At 40.4% G+C, this 20,560-nt stretch overlaps 2 protein-coding genes across 3 annotated transcripts; one reads left to right on the top strand and one right to left on the bottom strand.

Annotated features, from left to right (window-relative positions):
• The first annotated feature begins 446 nt into the window (after positions 1-446).
• LOC126591886 (protein RGF1 INDUCIBLE TRANSCRIPTION FACTOR 1-like) lies at positions 447-2,677 on the top strand. 2 transcript variants are annotated; one of them, XM_050257594.1, is made up of 4 exons: positions 447-689; positions 803-985; positions 1,241-1,459; positions 1,714-1,883. In XM_050257594.1, the coding sequence occupies exons 1-4, from the start codon at positions 687-689 to the stop codon at positions 1,867-1,869; spliced, it is 561 nt and encodes a 186-aa protein (XP_050113551.1). In that variant the 5' UTR covers positions 447-686; the 3' UTR covers positions 1,870-1,883. The 2 variants fall into 2 exon arrangements, with proteins under 2 accessions (XP_050113551.1, XP_050113552.1); XM_050257595.1 differs by lacking the exon at positions 1,714-1,883 and adding an exon at positions 1,900-2,677 and having other exon boundaries at positions 641-689.
• Positions 2,678-9,644: 6,967 nt separating this feature from the next.
• Positions 9,645-11,111, bottom strand: LOC126593864 (RING-H2 finger protein ATL52-like). The gene has a single exon (XM_050260026.1). The coding sequence runs from the start codon at positions 10,838-10,840 to the stop codon at positions 9,863-9,865; it is 978 nt and encodes a 325-aa protein (XP_050115983.1). The 5' UTR covers positions 10,841-11,111; the 3' UTR covers positions 9,645-9,862.
• Positions 11,112-20,560: the final 9,449 nt, after the last annotated feature.

The raw sequence follows: 20,560 nt of genomic DNA on the forward strand, positions 1-20,560 counted from the left end.
CTACGTGACTAACAACAAATTGATTGTTGAACAACGTAACATGTTGAACTAACTTTTAAAGAAGATTATTATGAAAATAAATAAAATGTATTTTTAGAAGTGAGAAATTTCAATGGTACAATTACGTTGCACCCTTTTGAAAACAAATTCAAAACGTTAAAACCATCATTTTCTTCGCCATTTACCCTCCTAAACCTCATCAATTAATTGGTAATTCCTATGATTATAGGACCAACCTTGTTGAGCCACGTGGAGAACATGACACGTGGAGTGAAATAAGGGCCGTAAGATTCTTTGATGAACAACTAATTAGCTTATGCGTGGGCAAGTGGGCGACCTCGAGACTACGTAGAGACGCAAAGAAGATCCAAAGTAGCGTAAGCGCCAAACCTACCCATCTCTCTCAAACTCATCCGACAGCTATCTCTTCACTTCAGCCACCACGCCCAATCTCAGCCGTCCAATCTCTAATCGCTCTTTGACATTAGTTTATGAGCCTTGTCCCCTCGTCTAAGCGTTGTTTTGTTGTTGAAGTCTAAGGTTGCAGGTCGTTTAGGCTTTCCCCTCTCTCTCTCTCTGCATTTCCCCTGCAAGTCCTCTGAGCCTGCAAATTTCACCACTTCCGCCATCGCAGGTCCTGTCGAAGCAAAAGCATCACATTCTTCCAGATACTCGTTTGCTCACAAATGGTAACGTTCTTGTCTTTCTTTCTGAAAAAAAGGCACCCCATTTTGTCCTTTTTTTTTTCTAATTTCGCCCATTTTTCATCCGTTTTGACTTTTGGGTTTCGTAAATTTAACAGGACAGGACAATGCTGGTGCCTCCATGGCTAGAACAATTGCTCACCACATCATTCTTCAGAGTCTGCCGTACACATGGAGACGCCGCCAGAAGTGAGTCCAACATGTTCTGCTTAGATTGCAGTGGAGATGCTTTCTGCTTTTATTGCCGGTCCTCCAGACACAAAGATCACCAAGTGATTCAGGTAAAATCCAAATTAAGTTTTCCACCAACCCTCTTCCTCTAACTCACCAAATTTTGTTCGAGTTAGGTTAGTTGGTCAGAACAGTGCCTTTATCCCTGACACCAAGTCTCAAGTTCGAATCCCTCTTCCCTCTTCTCCGTTAGAGTAGTTTAATGTATCGCATTGTCGAAACAAAAACCTAAAAATTCCCCATATTTTTCTTAGCATTGTTGTTTTTTGGACAAATTTCTTAACTTTTTTGGTGGGATTTTACAGATAAGGAGATCTTCATACCATGATGTGGTGAGGGTTTCAGAAGTTCAGAAGGTATTGGACATAACCGGAGTTCAGACATATGTCATAAACAGCGCCAGAGTTATGTTTCTGAATGAGAGGCCTCAGCCTAAGGCTGGGAGTAAAGGAGCTTCCCACATTTGTGAAACCTGTGGCAGAAGCCTCTTGGACCCTGTTCGTTTCTGCTCACTTGGCTGTAAGGTTAGTATTTCATTCACTTGGCTTTATTTTATTTTTTATGAAAAATGAAATTCAAATAACCCCCTTTGGCTTGCTTGTTTTGCTTCACATTGTGCTCATAAATATATTCCCACATTCCTCTAATTTCCATCACCATCACCATCATTTACCCACCATTGACAATGATCATTATCATGAGCCACCACATTTTCTCACTTTCATCAATTGGGTTTTCTCAATAAGAAGTGATTTTCGCACTCCCGTTTTTCCTGCAGCTCAAGTTTTCCCTAGCCATTAGATTGAATAAATCCGAGAAAAATCAAGGAACTGGAACAAACTGTGGAAACAATAAATGGGAATGTGAAAATCATGACCCTTTTAGATTGGTAATGGAATGTAATTTTATAAATAAAAGTAAGCATCTTTCTTAATTTTTGTTGTTGCTTTCGGCAATGTTGAAGCTTGCGGGAATAAATAGAAATGGGGATGCAAACTTTACCTTAGAGGCAAAGAATGAGGAGGCAATGGGGGGAAGAGAAGAGTTGCGTGAAGGCTCACAACAAGACATATGCCCGCCCACGCCGCCTCCACCTCCTTCCACAACAAGAAGAAGAAAAGGCATTCCTCATAGGGCACCCTTTGGCTCCTAATTTGCACAAATGCCCTCCCTTCCAACTTCAACCATATTATTTTCAACAAAAATGTTATTCTTACCATCTAGTTGTAACATTATTTGGATCATCTCTTTAATAGAGATGAAATCGGCATATGTTGACGGGTTCTACCTCTATTAGAGAGATAATACAAGTGATGGTACAAATAGATGATAAGTATAGCGTTACTTTGATTCCAGCCCGGTATTGCACTCCCTTTGTTCAAGAAAGTGAAGGGTGCAAACTAGAAAGCCATTGGAATTTGGGGGACATGGATGTCAAATGAATGCAAATGGGGTATATTGGTATTGGGGTATAGGAAGAAGATAAAAAGATGTTCCTTTTGGGTCCCAATAAAAAGAAAATAAAAACTATAAATTCTCTCAATTGTGAAGAAAGATGCAATAATGCATAATTGTTGTTGAGAGTTGGAAGGTGTACATGTCAATTAAGAAATTGAAAGCAAGTCTTTTGGAATCCAATTTTATAGTTTTCGTGGGTCCACCCACCACATGGGCCGTTTACATAAAGAAACGTCTTGTATTGTTTAATTCAAGTAATGGTAATGGGGCTAATCAGCTTTCTATGTGATCATTTGTCAAGTTTGGGATAGACCGATGAGTATGAAACGAATTGTAAATTTGATAGTTAATGTAGAATTAATACATAGTTCGTTTTATGTCAGCGTAAATAGGGTTTGGATTATATTTCGATCAACTCGTCAAAACATTCTTTGAAATGTGAATGCACTTGAGTCAACCGACCGACCAATGACGGAACTAGGGTGACAAAGTACCTTGGTTTGACAACTTGAGTTGAGCTATTGGAATGACGATTTAGGCTAAGCTGAGGTTAAAATAGGTAAATTCAAATAAAATTGATGTCTATCTAGCTTTTTGCAATTTTTTGCCGTACCATAATAAAAGATCATATAAATCCTTTTACATGTGTCAAATAGTTTACCTTAAACTTAAAAATAATGTACCAAAGTGACTAAAGAAAGTTTTGCAGTGGCAAAGAGAGTGACCAATATTGGTTTTGTGGCACCATTTAAGATTTTGTCAAGAGGGGAGTGCAAGTGTAGGTGGGGTGGATGGAGATTGATGGGTACTGGGGATCACATGATGCCTCTTCACTATTTAACTAAGATGGTAGGTGTGGTATTACCATTTAAGATATAATTAATTAGTATGATCATTGACCTTTTTCTATACATCATGATTGAAGTTGGACCTACCCTTCACTGTTTTTCTACTTTTTAGCAGATTACAATTTCAATATAAATGTTTTTGGTGAAAACATATAAAATCCATCACATTCCACATGAATTTTTAGAACCATAAGTAGTAGAAGAACTTATTTGTCCAAAAAAGAACATTTAGTTATTGGTACTGACTAAAAATGTCGAAGTAGAATATCAGACTCTGGCAATGTACTTTATGTCCCCTTTCCTCTCTCTTAGAGCAACTCCAGCGGATGCTGGTTGCTCGGGCGACAGGGGAGGAGAAAGGGCCTGAAGGCCGGTGGGAGCAGCTCCAGCGGGGAAGGGCCCGAGTGAGGGTGGGAGGCCGAGCGAAGGGGGGGGTGGGGAGTCGACGGGCCTGTGGCCCGAGTGCTTTGCAATTTTTTATATTTTTTGTGTCAGAGAGAGAGAGAGAGAGAGAGAGAAAGAGGTTTTTTATTATTTAAACAAACAAAAAAAACTATTATTTTGATTGCTTATTGACAGGGGGGAGGGTTCCAAGGGTGGAGATGTAAATGACAATTACTGTTCATTAATGGTAGTTACTATTCATTTAAGGCAGTTACTGTTTAATAGGGTGGATTGAATAGTGGATTGCCAGGGGAAAAGGCTCTATGGGTGGAATTGCTCTTATAGACATTGATCAACTCCACCTCTTTGCATAATGTAAGGAACTTGTGACAACTCTGCCCAAATATTAAAACTTTAATTTCATTCAACTGATTGACAAAAAGGGGCGGTCTTAGAGCGCAGTTGGTTAAACTGTTCCTCGACATCGTTTGTATTAAACTAAAATATACATATATAACACACACTTTGACAAAGAAATTGTCCATTAAATTAAGGGCTGAATCAGATAAATGGATCTCGTTGTCATATAAAGTATTTGGAAGATAACTCATATGGTAATAAAAATTAGAACTAAACATTTGTGGTGAAGTCAACAAAAAACTCCATACCTTAGATTTCTAGCAATGAATCCTAACACAGTCGATTGTAATTTCGTCATTTCATTGTACGACTCTGTGATTTCAGTTGAAGAATTCAGTTCCTGCACCTATATTCGATTTCAGTTCGGGATTTCTTTGGTTTGGAATGGGGAGCGACTATGAATGAGAGTTTTGGTTATGAACACTAAATGGAAGAGATTAAATGACCATCTTAACCTCACACGTGAGACTTGTGCAATCTATTATGGAGAAAAGCCTAAAAATTTCAATTTTGGGTATGAATCCTAATAAACTTCTACCATAAGGTTTAATTCCAATCTATTTTTTACTACAAAGACTATCTTCTTAGTACTTTATGATTACAGGGCCATTTATCTGACTTGGCCTTAAATTGTGAGGTCCATGATAAAAAGCGATGCAACCAAGGGTTGGGTCGTTTATGCACCATTAGAATATCTAAGGTCCAATGCTAGTTTTCATCACACTTTTCTTTTTTTATCTACGGTAAGGATTCCGACTTTCAATTTTGAAAAGTATCACAAAATTAAGACATAATTGATTGGTTAACTTAATTACTTGTAAGTAAAGCATTACAACTATTTATTAAAACAAAATTACTTAACAAACTTCTAATCTAAAATTGGTACCAGGTTGAATACTCTACAATAAAAACTTAAAAACCACTGTACTGACTAGCATTCACTTGATTAATAAAGTGTCAATACTAGCAAACCCTACAATGTTTAGTTCGTTCCAATAAGGTTATAAATAAGGCTTTGTAAAGTATTGAACGTAAGGATGTTTTTGGCTAGAAAAACTCATATCTGGGTTAAAAAACTAGGGACTCCCCACCGAGTCCAATCCACTAGTGTAAGCAAAGGTTCATACAAAGATCCACACAAAGCTCAATTCCTAGAACCCCTATCAAATGAGCATCTCTACATTTATGCAACCTTGCCTTACACAAGACACAGTCATTCGATCTTCACAAAGTGGTAGCTCCTCCTGAGCCCATCACCTTGTGGCATCGAGATCAACACGATCAATAATGTGATATGATTTTATGATAAGCATAAGAAATTTGGATTCAACTGACCAATCAGGTTTTTCAGTCAAACAGTTGAAGAAGAACCTAATATGAATCCGAGAGATTGGTCTATGAAGGATATGAAAAACTCAGGTTTAGACCAAAAACTCAATGCAAAGCCATTAAAACAATGCAACCTTAATATGCAATGATTGGGTGTTTGTGCGTAAGATGGTTTGTGGCTAGGGTTTCAGTTTGGAAGTTTAAGAGGTAGCTCTAGGCTAAATGCACTCTTTTCTTGAAAATGTGAAAATCCTAACCAATGAACAAATGAAACCTTGAAAGCCCTTATAATGGAGGAGATTAATGTTTTAGACAAGGGCAACAAAGAGACACATGTTACGAGTCAAAGAGACTTTCCCAGATCAAGGGTGATAGATCACGCACAGAAAAAAGTGTCAGATGGCCCATGTGGGTTGTTAGCTGGAAAACAGACGAAAATTCTGACTAGACAAACTACACTAGACAAAAGGATTATGGAAAAAAGAAGAAGCTTAACATGCATATGAAAAGGTATGATTTAAACCTTTTATAGTGAAGATGGCTGGTGCTTTGACAATTTAATTCTAGCAGAAATCCTAGATCAACATTGAACCCTAACTCTAAACTATGAGCATGTGTGGTATCAAATACAAGATTTGACAAAGGAAGCCAAACAATAAAACTAGTATTAAACATAATCATTTATTTATTTTTCTTTAATATAGGAGGTATCCCTACCTATTACTGATGGGCATTTTTTTTTTAACAAACGATGCTATCTACACAAAAGGGGAAAGAAACCATGAAAAGCCTAAGGAAGATCAAGAAGCTCAAGGCCCAAGGGGCTTAGAATATGAAACTTTTGAGCACCAAAGTCGACCGCCCATGAGTTCAGGTCGACCAGGATATGCGCAGAGCTTTCCAACCACCAAGGGAATGTTGGTAGACTAACAACTTTATGGCACAAGTCTTTAGGGATAGGTCCATCAAGATGTCAATCAAGCCACGTGGCAACTCAAAGTATGAAGTAGAGACCTAGGATATGCCGGTTGGTCAAAACAACACTTGGAGAGACAAGTTGGATAACCAAGGTCGAGCAAGATGATCGACCCGCATCATTTTGGAAATGCGCACCATTTTGACTGAACGCATGTCACAAATGTCTAGTTGATAGGTGAAAAGGTGTCCGCATACTAGTCTACGTAAGTGGCGCATTAAATGTCCAGTTGGGAAGACCCAAGGTTGGGGGCTTTATTGAGGCCCTATATATGGGAGTGAGAATCTCCTATATTAGGGTCGGACGACTGAAATGAGAGAAAGTTCATGTATTAGCCAAGTACTATTTTTAATCTTGAAATTAATATAATTCGAATAATGCATTGGATATAGTCCAATCTTAAGGGGTGAACCACTTAAATCTTTAAGCTCGTATATTTCAGTCCATATTCTAAGCCCACCAAGGGTTTATTGTTTTAATTTGTTAACCTATAAATTTTGAGTGTCAACAGTTTGGTGGCGTTTGTGGGACGTGCACACGATTTGGTTGCGTTTTCTACCTAAATGTCTTAGGATATTTCCGTGTTTATGCTTAACTGAGCAGGATGACTAGCAGAAAAATGAAAGATAAGGACCTTTTGAGCAAACCAGAGATGACCCTTCGAAGAAAGAGACGAGAAGATAGGGCCATGCTCGTCAACTTAGAGGAGAATATGAATGGCATACTTGTCTGCGTTAGAGAGATGAATGGGGATAAAAGGCGAGGATGCCAATGAAGTCATTAACAAGATGCTCGGAGCAGAGGAGATTGTGCTTGGGGCCATCAAACAAGTGATGAAAGGCTCACCCGATCGCCCTGGCTTAAAAAACACCCTGATGGAAGTCATGAGTGGGGAAATGAAAAGTACGGGACTGATTGGGAGGCATAAAGCGAGCATTTAAGGCCAAGAACCTCGACTACTCCAAGGAAGATGTTCCTATGTCATTCTTCAAGGAGCTGTTTGATGAACCAACTAGTGAATATACCCGAGCACGCAAAATGCAAAGCTATTAGGGTCTCACTGATCTGTATGACCACCTAGACTGGTTCACTTACGTTGTTGAGGGTCGAGGGAATAACGACACTCCAAGTGCAGGCTATTTTGAACCATTCTCAAGGAGGGCTTGTGATTAGTTTAAGAAGATTTTCCCTGCATGTGCGTTTGTTAGAGGTGATCGAGAATTTGCAAATATAGTAGCATAGTCTTAGCAAATCTACAAAATACAAGAAGGTAGGAAAGGAAAATTACTTGAAGAAATGACGGTGAGAGAGAAAGTCTTGCAGATGTAATTTTCAAGTCGCTGGAGTATTGAGGAGGGAAAATGGTAGAATTTCAGTATTGAGAGCATGAAATGAGAGAAATGGGTTATGATGAGGGATGTTTACATAGCCCCGAGCATGTAATCTCAGCAGTCGATGGAGGGGCGACTGAGTGACAATATCACGACACTTGGCATCTGATTGATCTTTCTCTGAGTTGACGAGAAGTGAAGTGACATCAATACGTCTATAAATAAGATGTGCATCAAACACCTGAACGTCTATCGACTGTGATACAGATGAAGCATAAATAATACATAGTTACGAATGACAGAACCATGAGCTAGGCACACCTGAAACGCTTTCTCTGGTCGTGCATCATCTAACGTACCGACCGATCATTTCAACTCCATACCCAACAATGAACCCTTAATCAATGAGTTGGAGGACTTGTTAATAATGTGTACACATAATGGTGCATGTTGGGAAATAAACCACGAAAAGCCTAAGGAAGATTTGGAAACCCAAGGCTTAAAGGGCTTAGAAAAGGATATCCCATGCACCAAAGTCGACCACCTATAAGCTCAGCCCGACCAGGATAACTGAAGAGCTTTTCGACCGTTAAGGACACGTGGGTAGGCTAACAGCTTTATGACACAAGTCTCTAAAGACAAATCTACCCAGACATCAATCAAGCCACAGGGCAACTCGCATTCTGTAGTAGAGACCCATGATGAGACATAAAGGTGGTCGAAACGGTGCTCAGAGAGACTGGGGTTGGATAACCAAGGTTGAGTGGGATGCTCAACCCACATCATTATGGAAATGTGTGCAATTTTGACTAAACGCATGTCACTTCACTATTGAATGTCTGGTTGATAGGTGAAAACGTGTCAGTATGCTTTTATCTTCATTAAGAGAGAGAGAGAGAGAGAGAGAGAGAGAGAGAGAGAGAAAGAAAGAAAAAGAGAGAGATAAATCCATATTGGATTAAACCATCAATGATTAATATTAAACAAAAAAGACTGATGTAAGGAAAGATTGAAGATTTAGGTTGTTATTTTTTCACATTTCATATAGTAAAATCAGTAATATTTAACAAATCAAAATTTTGTTCCTTATGCGTGTTATTCTACGTTAGTTGGCGCATTAAATGCCAAGTTGGGAAGACCCAAGGCTGGGGTTCTTTCAAAGCCTATATAAAGGAGTGGGAACCTTTTGTATTATGGCCAAACGACTTAAAAGAGAAAAAGTTCATGTATTAAAGTGCTATTTTTAATCTTAGAGCAAGACAGTGGATGTAGCCCAGTTATGAGGGGTAAACCACTTAAATCTTTAAGCCTATTTCGTTTCAAACCATATCCCAAGCCCATCGAGGGGTTATCGTTTTCATTTGTTAACCTTCAAATTTTGAGTGCTAACACCACCACACATTTGTGACAAACAAATTCTGCTTTCTATGTAGCTCTGGTACCATATGAAGCAATAGCGTACTTTTGACCTTTGAAGTCAAACAATACGTCAAATCAGAGTCGGTGAGCTCATGAAATGCATTAGGGACTCCAACTCTTTACTTGATTTTCACTAGGTCATCCCCTTGGGGTCGCTTCTAACCATTTCTTTAAAAAGAATTTTTTTATGAGTGTAATTTGATGACCAAGAATTAAAATGAGTGCAAGGTTAGATTCCTTTAATGTTACAAAATTAGACTAGTTCTTTCTATGTAATAACCTTAAAGGGATCATATTTTCTTCCCACAGGATGTAACAAATATAGTTTAATAATAACCAATTTTATAATTACCATAATAATTACACACTAACTGCCACGTCACATGAATATGCCGTTAAAGTGGTACAAATAAAGTTACTAGCATTAACGTCTAGTAATATTATTTTTTGAACTGTAAATGAAAGATTTCATGTTTGACTCAACTATATAAAGAATTTGATACACAACTATTATGACTGCCCATTAATGGATGTCTTAGTCTAATTCCTCCACCAAGAACAGAATATCATTATATATAAAAAAAAGATTTACGGAAAATGGTTTGTTGAAGGAAAAAAAGAATCTAATTATTTTTCCTAAAGGATAACAATATTGTCAGTGAAAAAAATTCCTAGTAATTAAAAAATAACCACATGGGGAGTTTACAACGGTAAGAGATGACCCTCGCCTTCACTGAAAAAATAAAACAAATAGAAATAATTCTAACAAGGAAGATTTCCATGGCCACTGGCCGTGCTGAAACTCTGGCCCATCCGCAGTTGAGAAATAGATTTTACTAAAACTGAAGACATTCGATCAAGCTGCCTCATCGACCGCGCCTTCAACGATCTACACTGCTTAAGAACCGGCTTCGAAGAGGAACAATCAGAAGAAGTAGAAGATGATGAAGAGGGCTTGTCATCACTCTCTGTGTATATATTGATAAGAACGTGGGAATGATCCAAAGACAAAGACCTCTCCAACCTCTTCAACAAAATCTGCTGCTTACTACTATCCTCCATAGGCAATACCACCAGTGACACACAATGCCTAAGCAAACCATTTGGTTTTGACAATTGGGTTGATATAGTAGTACTAGCAGCTGTAATTGCCAAACCCTCCTCTGGATCATGAGGGTGCGATGAGCAATTGGGTTGATATACTGGGCCGGCTTCTTCGAGTTCTCTGTCTCTAACTTGACCAACATGATCATGACTATATTCCACAGGCAACGTTGATGCCACAGAAGCAATAGGCACATCTATAGCTGACCTACAAACCGGACAGTTTGTATGCCCCCAAAACCACCTTTCTATGCATGGATTATGAAACACGTGCTTGCAACTCGGCAACAAACGCACCAAATCCCCGTCTTCTAAGTCTCCCAAGCAAATCACGCACTCGCTTTGATCCACGCGAAAAAGTTCACCATCGTTCGTCGAGTACGAGAGAATTGGGATGGAATTCAGGACTTTCTCATCAACCCCATTGGATTGATTGGTGCCTGATTGTTGCGCGAGGCTGGCTTGGATTTGCAGTTGCATCTGCTGTTGCCTCCTCCGTAGGCAATACTTAACTAGGAAATGGTACGCAACTATTGCTAGGGTTGTGAAGACAATGCCTGCCATGGAAATCAAAAGGGGTGTGAAGAAAGAACCAGAACCTGAAGCTCCTTCCACTCTTATCCCAACATTCTCCATCTCTCACTTCAATCTGTTTTTTTTTTGGCCAATTTCGGTGAGTTTTTTGGTGTTTTAGAGAGAGAGAGAGAGAGAGAGAGAGAGAGGTTTACAAAAAAAAACAGAAAGTGTAAGAACGTGACACTTTTGTGACTTGCGAGTGAATATATATAAGACCAAAGCGTGTAAAGAGAGCAACTCTTTGATTTCGAATTTGTTTCCAATAAATTTGGGATATGATCATTTGATCGTTGAGCGTTTCAAGTCGGTTTACACGCATAGCTGTTTTGGCGTGGACACTGCAGGCAACGGTTTTGTGGCACGTCTTTTGCCTAGTGTAAGAATTTGATAGAGAAGATTATGTATTTTAATGTTTTGAATGCTGATGTCTTATATCGTGGACACTAAATATTGGTTTTAATAGCTTTTGTATCCTTTTGTTTGAATTTTTAATTCCGTTTCGTCATTCGTGTTTTAGGTTTGTTTGGGAGGTTTGGTTACAATGCTACATTTCATTCAAGATACAAGCCTTATTTTAAATTTAACTATTAGTAAAATTTATAAGACCTGTCTATATGCAAGATCTAAATGGTTGATTTGATTCGTAGCATGAAAGAAAAATTGTTATTTGTGATCAGAAAACCTTTAAGGTCAACGGAACTAAAACAAAAATTCGAACGAAAAAATCATAGTTAAGCTAGCAATAATTAAAAATATGATATTAGTTATATATATAGTAGCATTGTTCTTCATTTGTAAGTGAGAGATTTTAAGTTCAAACATTGTAGATGACGAGTTCAATACCAATCTATTCTCTTACTCTTCAATATATATATATATATCCTTGGACTAAGGAATATATATGGTGATGATGGAGACAAAGAAAGATTTGATCATTTGGAGAAGGCTAAGCAGATGCACCAACAGAGTTTTGAGTTGGTAATGTGACATTGGACGGTTGGATTGTTTAAGGGGATGACAGATCACAGCTTTGTAGTTGGAGATGATAATTGGTAGGTACGATATAGATATTCTGCAAGGAAGCAATAATAATAACAATAATTTTGACTCAGTGCCATGGAGCCTCCGTCATCTGCGTCTTTTTGTGGATGCGGTGTCCTGGATTTTGGTGGATGCTGACCGTTGTGCACCCAAAGGACCACATTGAGAAGACTTTTGTTGTGTTGTTGTGTTTGCACTTTCATCTCTGCGTGATTTCGGAATATTTGGTTTTGTTGCAGCCGTTGCATAACATGTGGCACTGTTCCATGTTATGTGGTGTGGTCCTAGCACCATATAACATGGAACAGCCTGCACATAACATGCATTTTTTAAATTTTATGTGATATACTCTGATGTCAGGCCCGGCCTAGGTCCAGTGCGGGCAGGACGACCGTCTAGGGCCCAAAAAAATTGGGGGCACCAAAATTACTAGGACGGTATATTTATATATGTTTTTATAATAGTATAATTTTATAAAATTTGGTTTAGTGACAAAGAAATTTAACTAGAACCAGTGGTTTTGTTGTTTAAAATGAATGAGGAGGTCTTAGGTTCAAAACACAATGTGAGCTTATTTACATTCCAATTTTTACAAATTTCTCTTTATAACAATATAAATTTATAAAATTTGGCTAAATGATCAAGAAGTTTAATTAGAAGCAATGGTTTTTGTTGTTTAAAATTAACGAGAGGTCCTAAGTTCGAAATGCTATGTGCATGTTTATTTTTTTTAATTTTTACAAATTTTTGTTTGGTTGCTAATTTATTTACTAGCTAGTAGCTATGTGGGTTGCTATTTTTAAATATCCGTTCCAATTCAAGTCTAATCTTCAGCAAAGAGTAATACGTAGACAAAATTTTTAGACCAAATTTGCAAATAAAATTACGTATCATCAAAAGGTTTAATTTAGTGTTCATTCATTACTTATACATATCCTTAAAGACTCAAAAACATTAATATTTTTTTAGTCTTATATTGACGAGGTTAGTAAATAAGAAAAAATAACTCACGATTTATACAAAAACACTTTAAAAGTTCAAAGATTTTTAGTTTCCTTCTCTTGATACAAAATAAATTAATTATTCCATGTTTCTAAATTATTGAGCTTGTAATGTTTTTCTAAATATAATTTTATCGATGTTTTACGTGTGAAAACAAATATATTTTTTTATATATGAAATGAGGGCATATTTTTTTGTGTCGCTCCAGGCCTTAAAAATCTCTGGACCGACCCTGTCTGATGTATCTTATATACTTAGATATTTTATAAAGACAAATTTCAAGAATCATCTCGTGATGTAAGCAAAAGAAGGAAAAGGTGTTTCAGTTATTTTTTTTCCCCAAAGATAACATATATTAAAGACGAATCAAAAGGTTAACATCAGTAGCAAGCGTATTAAACAAAAAAACTGGACCAACATTATCCCAGGTATAGTCCCGACCTTTCTTGAACACATACTTAGCCACCAAGTGAGCAGCTTGATTACTCTCCCTAGGCACAAACGCAAACGTCACCGATGTTAGCTTTCGTGTTAGGATCTTGATGTCGCCAAGAACGCAGTCCAAATTACAGTCTGCAGACACTTCCTTCCTGATCATTTGTATGATCATCAGAGCATCAGATTCAACAATAACATGATTGAATCTGTGATTAATACATGCCGACAAGGCAGTACGTATCGCTATTGCTTCGGCCACATCAGCGCTTTGACAGAGCATAGTACCCGAGCCACCCGCAGCTTGGAGCACCCCTGCAAAATCTCTCCCCACTCAGCCCACTCCTGCACGGTGAGTTTCCTTGCACCAGGCCGCATCCGTGTTGATCTTGATGGTCCCGTATTTAGGTCTTTGCCAGTGAGGGATATTCCGGACAGTAGCTGAGTGGTTGCCGTCAACCTTGGCCTCAACGATGCCATCCACATTAGCTGACGCCTCCCTGAATTCCTTAATGTTTTTGCGCCATAAGTCCAGAACTTCAAGAGGTTGGCGATGCAGCCCCTGAAAGACAACTGCATTCCTGTTTTTCCAGAGTCTCCATAATCTAAAAGCAAATTCTTGATAAATCTCATTTGCGTTTACTCTATCCTTGACACACTTGTGGAATTTTCCCCAGCTGTCAAGAAAATCCACTCCTTCCAATTGAAGGGAATTCAGGTGAAGAGGAGAGCAAAACCAGAATAAGTGACTGAAATTACAACGAAAAAATAAGTGGTTTTCCGTTTCGTCCGGTGAATTGCACACTCCACATACATTATCAACCTTCAAATGTCGTCTCTGAAGGTTCCGTCGAACAGCCAAGGCATTGCTGCAATATCTCCAGATAAAAAGCTTGATTTTGTTAGGGACCTGTAGGCGCCAAATCCAGACCCAGACTTTTTTCAGATTCTGTTGATCACTAGGGGCACCCCGTCCCTTCTTGCCCAAAGCACCGTTTTCCATCAAGTCCATTGCTACTCCGTACCCGGATTTCACGGAATAAATCCCATTCGCAGAATAATGCCACACCAATTTATCTACACAGCCAAAATAACTTAACGGAATACTAAGAATGGTGTCTGCTTCCTCCCGGTTAAATCCAGCCCGAATGATGTTTGCCTTCCAAGAGTTGGAGGCCGGATCAATTAAATCGCATACCCAGATGGCATCTAGGTCCATAGCAGGCCGAACACGAAAGGTAGATGGTTTAGGAAACCATGGGTCTTCCCTAATATTTATGCAGTCACCATTTCCCACTCTCCATCTCATCCCATTCTGCAGGACCTTGCGGGCTTCAAAAATGCCTTTCCACCCCCAGGAGGTGTTCTTCCCTCTCCCTGCTTCTCTGAAAGATTTCCCAGGGTGATATTTATCACGCAAGACAATAGCCAAAGGAGACGACGAATTGAGGGACAGTCGCCATCCAATTTTGGCCAGAAGTGCCAAGTTAAAGCACTGAATATCCTTAAAACCCAGGCCTCCTGACTTCTTTTGTTTCGAAATCCGTTCCCAGGAAACCCAATGGATCCCTTTGCGTTTATCGTTGCCTTTCCACCAGAATTTTTGAATGGCTTTCTCAATATCCCTGCAAAGTCCTATAGGTAACTTAAAGCAACTCATAGCATAATTTGGTAGAGCCATGGCCACAGCTTTGATCAAGACTTCCTTTCCAGCTGGAGACAAAAATTGTTCGGTCCATCCGGCCAGTCGAGCTTCCACTTTGTCACGAACCTCCGCAAAAACAGCTTTTTTGGAGTGACCGAAATCAGCCTGCAACCCTAAGTATTTCCCAAATCCCTGTCTGCATTGGATCCCCAAAGTTTCCTCAATATCCCTTTTTAAACGATTTGGGGTTTTAGGGCTAAAGAAGACCGAACTCTTAGTCAGGTTGATTTCTTGACCAGAGCCACGAGCATATACCTGCAGCGCCTCAACAACAGCTCTCGCTTCGTCCACTGTGGCATTGCCAAACACAACAGAATCATCAGCAAAGAATAAATGGGTAAGCGGAATCCCACTAGGCGTGAACTTGAAGCCATGTAAGGCACCTAGTTCGATCCCCTTCCTGAGAAGCATTGAAAGGCCCTCAGTGCAGAGGAGAAATAAGAAGGGAGAGAGAGGGTCGCCCTGCCTCAACCCCCTCTGTGGCACGATGTAACCTGTTGGGGTCCCATTAACCAGAATGCTAAACGATACAGTGGAAATACAAGCCTTTATCCACTTGCAAAAGAGAGGCGCGAATCCCATCTTAGTCATTATGGCAATGAGGAAATCCCATTCGATCCGATCATAAGCTTTAACCATGTCCAATTTAATAGCCATACCAGCCTTATCCTCCCTCCTTTGGTGCAGCAATGAATGAAGGACCTCATGTACCACAAGAATGTTGTCCTGAATTTGTTTTCCAGCTACGAAGGCTGATTGGTTATCCCCAATCACTCTAGGCATCACCACTTTTAGTCTATTGGTGAGAACCTTAGCAAGGATCTTGTAGATTACGTTGCACAGAGTAATGGGCCTATATTGTGTCATGTTCCTAGGGCACTTCACTTTTGGGATAAGCACCAAATTGGTATGGTTTAATTTCCGCAGAAGAGTACCTGAGTGCCAGAATGCTTTAACAATCTTAATCACATCCTCCCCCACAGTATCCCAGTGATCTTGGTAAAAGCAAGCAGAGAACCCATCCGGCCCCGGAGCCTTAGTCGGAGGGATTTGCGAGACAGCCAACAAGATTTCCTCATTAGATACCGGGGCAGTCAGGGCAATGTTGTCCTCAAGTGTGATCCTGGCCTCCACATTTCTCACAGTGTCTGCAATTTGACTAGGACTAGAAGACTTAAAGAGGTCAGCGAAATAGGAATTGGCCGTGTCATTAATCTCGTTGTCCTTCTCGTGCCACACCCCCTGGGAATCTTCAATCCCTCGGATAAGATTAACTTTGCGTCTTTTCAGAGTCTGCGCATGAAAGAATTTAGTGTTTTTATCACCCTCCTTAAGCCATTGATTCCTAGACTTAACTTTCCAGTAGACCTTTTCATCTTTATGGGCAGCTCTAAGATCTCTCTCTTTTTGCTTAACCGACTCAGAGGCAAATTCCTCAGATTGAAGAGCTATTCTGATCTCTTCCTTCAAGTGAACAATCTTTTGTTTAGAATTCCTGCAAGTCCCTTTGTACCAAAGCTTTAACCTTCTCCTAAGAGTTTTGATTTTCTCACAGAACCTGTAAACATGGGAACCACTACATTTATCTTTCCATTCCCCACCAACCAGCTCTCGACATTCCTTCGTTTTGCTCCAGCGCCCATCAAAAGAAAATTTCCTACCTCTCCAGACCCGAAACTTCTCCGAAGATAGCAGCAGCATAGCATGGTCCGACCCTTCGAGGACAATATGTCTAATAATAGTATCGGGATATAGTTCGTGCCACCCATGGGTGACAAGACCACAATCAAGCCTCTGCTGAATAGGTAGAGAGTTCCTATTATTACGCCACGTAAAGGGATATCCTTCATACCCTAGGTCCATGAGGTCATTACCTGCCACAAACCCTCTGAAATCTCTCATGCTAGCCGCACCCTGTAGTTCCCGCCTTCCTTTTCTTCGTTACATAGAATATCGTTAAAGTCACCTAAGATGAGACATCTCTCCTTATCTTGCTCAATCCGCTTACTCAAGGCCTGCCATTGGGCTTTTCGTTTCTTCTCATCAGTGCTAGCATAAATAGCAAACAAACGCCAGTAGCTGTTAAATTTTTCATTCCAAAGCTTTAGCTCGATCATAAATTCATCTGATTTCATCAGGATAACTTGAACATCATCCCTCCAGAACACACAAAGGCCCCCTCCAATTCCTCTAGGTTCTATCGCAAACAGGTGTTCCATTTGAAGTCTTCTTTTCAAGTGAACATAGTTCCTGCTGTTGTTCTTTGTTTCAAGCAGGATCACTATGTCAGGGGTGTGGAGCCGGTTTTGCTCCATCAGGTTGTCAACTATCAGGTCACCCCCGATACCCTGATAGTTCCATGCGATTATCTTCATGGATTCGTGGGGGACCCCTTACGGCTGGTCCCCTCCGCCTCAGCAGCAAGACTTCTCCTCAGTTTGGATCTTTTAGGCTCCAAACTCGTCTCCCCCTTAGAATACTCCATCTCCTGGATGGATCTTTTTTTCCTCTTGGACTCACTCATAACCGCCTCAATAATTGGCGCTAGCTCAAAATGATCATCCTCCATATCTTTTGCTTCAGGCCTGTTTATCTCCTCACCTTCCTGTCCCTCGTAGTTCACCTCAATGTTGTTTCCCTCTCCTTCGTTTTCCTCCACTTCAATTGGTTCACTATTCAAGTCAAAACTCTGGCCCAGTTCCGAGGGTAAGCTTGGTGTATTCAGTCGCGTTTCCAGTTCAGGGGGTTCCTGAAGGGTAATGTGATTGGCATCCTCCGCGATTACTCCTCCAGGCCCAATTAATCCAGCATCAAACGCATCTTCTCTGGCCTTTCTAGCATTCTCCTCTTCTATCCGTTGGATTCTAATCTTTTCAGCCATCTTTATTCCACCTTTATCATTTTTGTTCGAGGACCATCGAGGTTTGCTTTGCGAGATTGCAGTATCAATCTCCTCCTCATCTTCCCTATCAGTATGCTCACTCCCCCTATTAGGTGTGAGCCCACGGTACTGTGAGTGACTTCCCATGCCAGAGGCAGTTGAGGATCGGTCCGATCGTCTGCCATCGTCTTGCTCTTCTCGCCTCGTGTTTATCCATTTCCCAGTCACGTTCCCTCCACCTTTTGACCCACGAGAGCCCTTGCTTCTGGCCCCTGATCCTAGGGGATTGCCCCTTAGATCCATCATAGCGTCCAGGCCTTTAAAGTCTAGCCCTTCATTTAAATCCTCGGAATTTTCTCCTTCCTTCACCCCCTCCTCCCGACCTACAGAACAAGCTCTTGTTGAATGCCCCAGCATTCCACACATTAGGCAGTATTTCGGTAGCATCTCATATCGGAAGTCAACCCAGATCCTGCCATCATCCGGGAATTCCACGAAGGTTCCACGCATAAGAGGTTCCCGGACATTAAATCGGATTTTTACACGGAGAAATCTCCCAATACAATCCCGACTTCCTGACTTGTCAACCTTTCTAACCGTTCCCATCAGTCCCCCAATGGATTCCGCCACCGCTTGAGTCATATTGAGTACCGGTACATTGTGTACCTGAACCCAGAAAGTACCAAGATTCAACGGAGTCCATCTATTTAAACCTTTTGCAGATCGATTCGCCACCATCACCAGATCACCTTTGAAGAACCAAGGTTGGTCAGCATCTGCAACCCTTAGTAGATCCTGTTGACTCGCAAATCGTGCTAGGAACCTATTTTCCCCAATGTCCCTAATGGAGACCCCTTCTCGACCCCGCCACAGTGACATAAAGCAGTCAGCGAATACTTCCCCGTTCACCTCCTTGGAGGTGAGGACTTCAGCAATCATGGTGTACTGCAGCCCCAATAAAGCACCTTCCACATCTTTCCTATCTATGCTGATTCCTCCACGCTCTTTCTCGGACAATCTAAGTTTAGATCTGAAACCTATACCTAAATCTTCCACATCGTTCCTTGGTCCCTCACTCGCCATGGCCCGTTAGCCCACTCTTATCAATTTGACAGGATCTCAGATCTGTCCTTCCCAGCAGTATAGAAACCCTTAACCTCCAGATCCCCGCCGAAAACACGCCAATCTTCAGGAAAACATCCACCAGAGCCTTGGGGAGCTTCCCAGCCTCCCGATCTGGTACAGGGAGGCCACAGATTATCTGTATTCCCGTACCAGAAGGCTGGAGGTCCTCCGCTAGCTAACTGCAGGAATCCTTCTTACAAACCCCTGGAACCCTCCTTACAAACACCAGCCCCCTCCATCACTCGCCATGGTCCGTTAGGCCTCTCTTCTCAACTTGAGCAGGATCTCAGAACTGACCTTCCAAGCAGTGTAGAAACCCTTGGACCCCCAATCCCACTGATCACCCGCCAATCCCCAGGAAAACATCCATCAGATCCACGGGGAACCTCCCATTCTACCGATCTGTTACTGGGCGGCCATAAATTGACAATATTTCCTTACCAGTAGGCTGGAACCCCTCCTATTGCTAGCCGCAGGAACCCTCCGTTTACGAGCCAGGAACCCTCATTGCGAGAACCAGAAACCCTCCTTTCGAGGAACCCTTCAAAAGGTAAAAACTTTAAAAGGAGTTTGTAAGGTGTTTCAGTTATTCGCTAATGCAAAAACATTCCACAAAAAAAGGGGCTTTATGCCATTGGATTTTCACGACAAAAAGGCCACATAAGGTGCACAAGTTTCCCTACATAATCACTTAGGTAGAATACCACGGTAACCATGGGCTCATTCCATACAAGCATTTCTTTGGTGGTTTTTTAGCCAAAATGGTCTCTAAGATTAATATAATTTCTTGGTCCCTGAGATTGCAAGTCAATAGAAGTTTTTCCAAAGATTGTCCACCGACAATCATTTTGGTTCTTTTGGAAAAATCTCCATTAAATTGAGAAACCACGAATTCAAGTTGAGGGATTGATTTGACAAAAATACCCTCAATTTAACGGAGATTTTTCATCAAATGACAAAATGATTGACGATGGACAATCTGAGGGACCATTTCAATCGATTTTACATCTCACGAACTAAAGTGAGGAATTATACCAATTTCAGATACCATTTTACCTGAAAAGTCTTTCTTTGGACCAAATCAAGGTCCACAAAGAGTGATTTTTTGACTCATATTTCTTGTCTTTGCACTTAACTTTTTCTTATTTGCTATGGAGAATGGATTAGTTAAATCAAACAATTGAAGGATTTGTTGTAGTCTTATTAGATTAGGAATGTGATCGTGTAAATTCTAACATATCTAGGATATTCTTATGAGATTCTACCATATCTCTTAGACTAAATATTATCGTATTAGAGTTGTAATCATATTGGAGTAAGCAATTTACCTTCCCTACTACTACAAATAAAGGCACAATGGGTGGGCATAACACACGCCTCAAAAATACACATCTCTCTCATCTCTCTCTTTCTATGCCACACCCCCTCTCTCTGTCCTTTATACTGTTGTTTGGGCCCAAAATATCAGTTTGGGCCGAGTATAGAATTATTCTCGGCTTGGAAGGCCTTACGACAAAGTTACCATGAATCGTTTGGTTTGTGGGCTTCCAAACCTAGGTCGGTAAAGTCATGCTGCAAGACAAGTCGAACC

This window comes from Malus sylvestris, chromosome 12, assembly GCF_916048215.2.
Source record: "Malus sylvestris chromosome 12, drMalSylv7.2, whole genome shotgun sequence".
NCBI lineage: Eukaryota > Viridiplantae > Streptophyta > Magnoliopsida > Rosales > Rosaceae > Malus > Malus sylvestris.

Coding starts and splice junctions, on each gene's coding strand:
- LOC126591886 (XM_050257595.1), top strand. Junction 986..1,240: donor AAGATCACCAAGTGATTCAG/GTAAAATCCAAA, acceptor GGGATTTTACAG/ATAAGGAGATCTTCATACCA. Junction 1,460..1,899: donor TCTGCTCACTTGGCTGTAAG/GTTAGTATTTCA, acceptor GCAATGTTGAAG/CTTGCGGGAATAAATAGAAA.
- LOC126593864 (XM_050260026.1), bottom strand. CDS start 10,840: ATGGAGAATGTTGGGATAAGAGTGGAAGGAGCTTCAGGTTCTGGTTCT.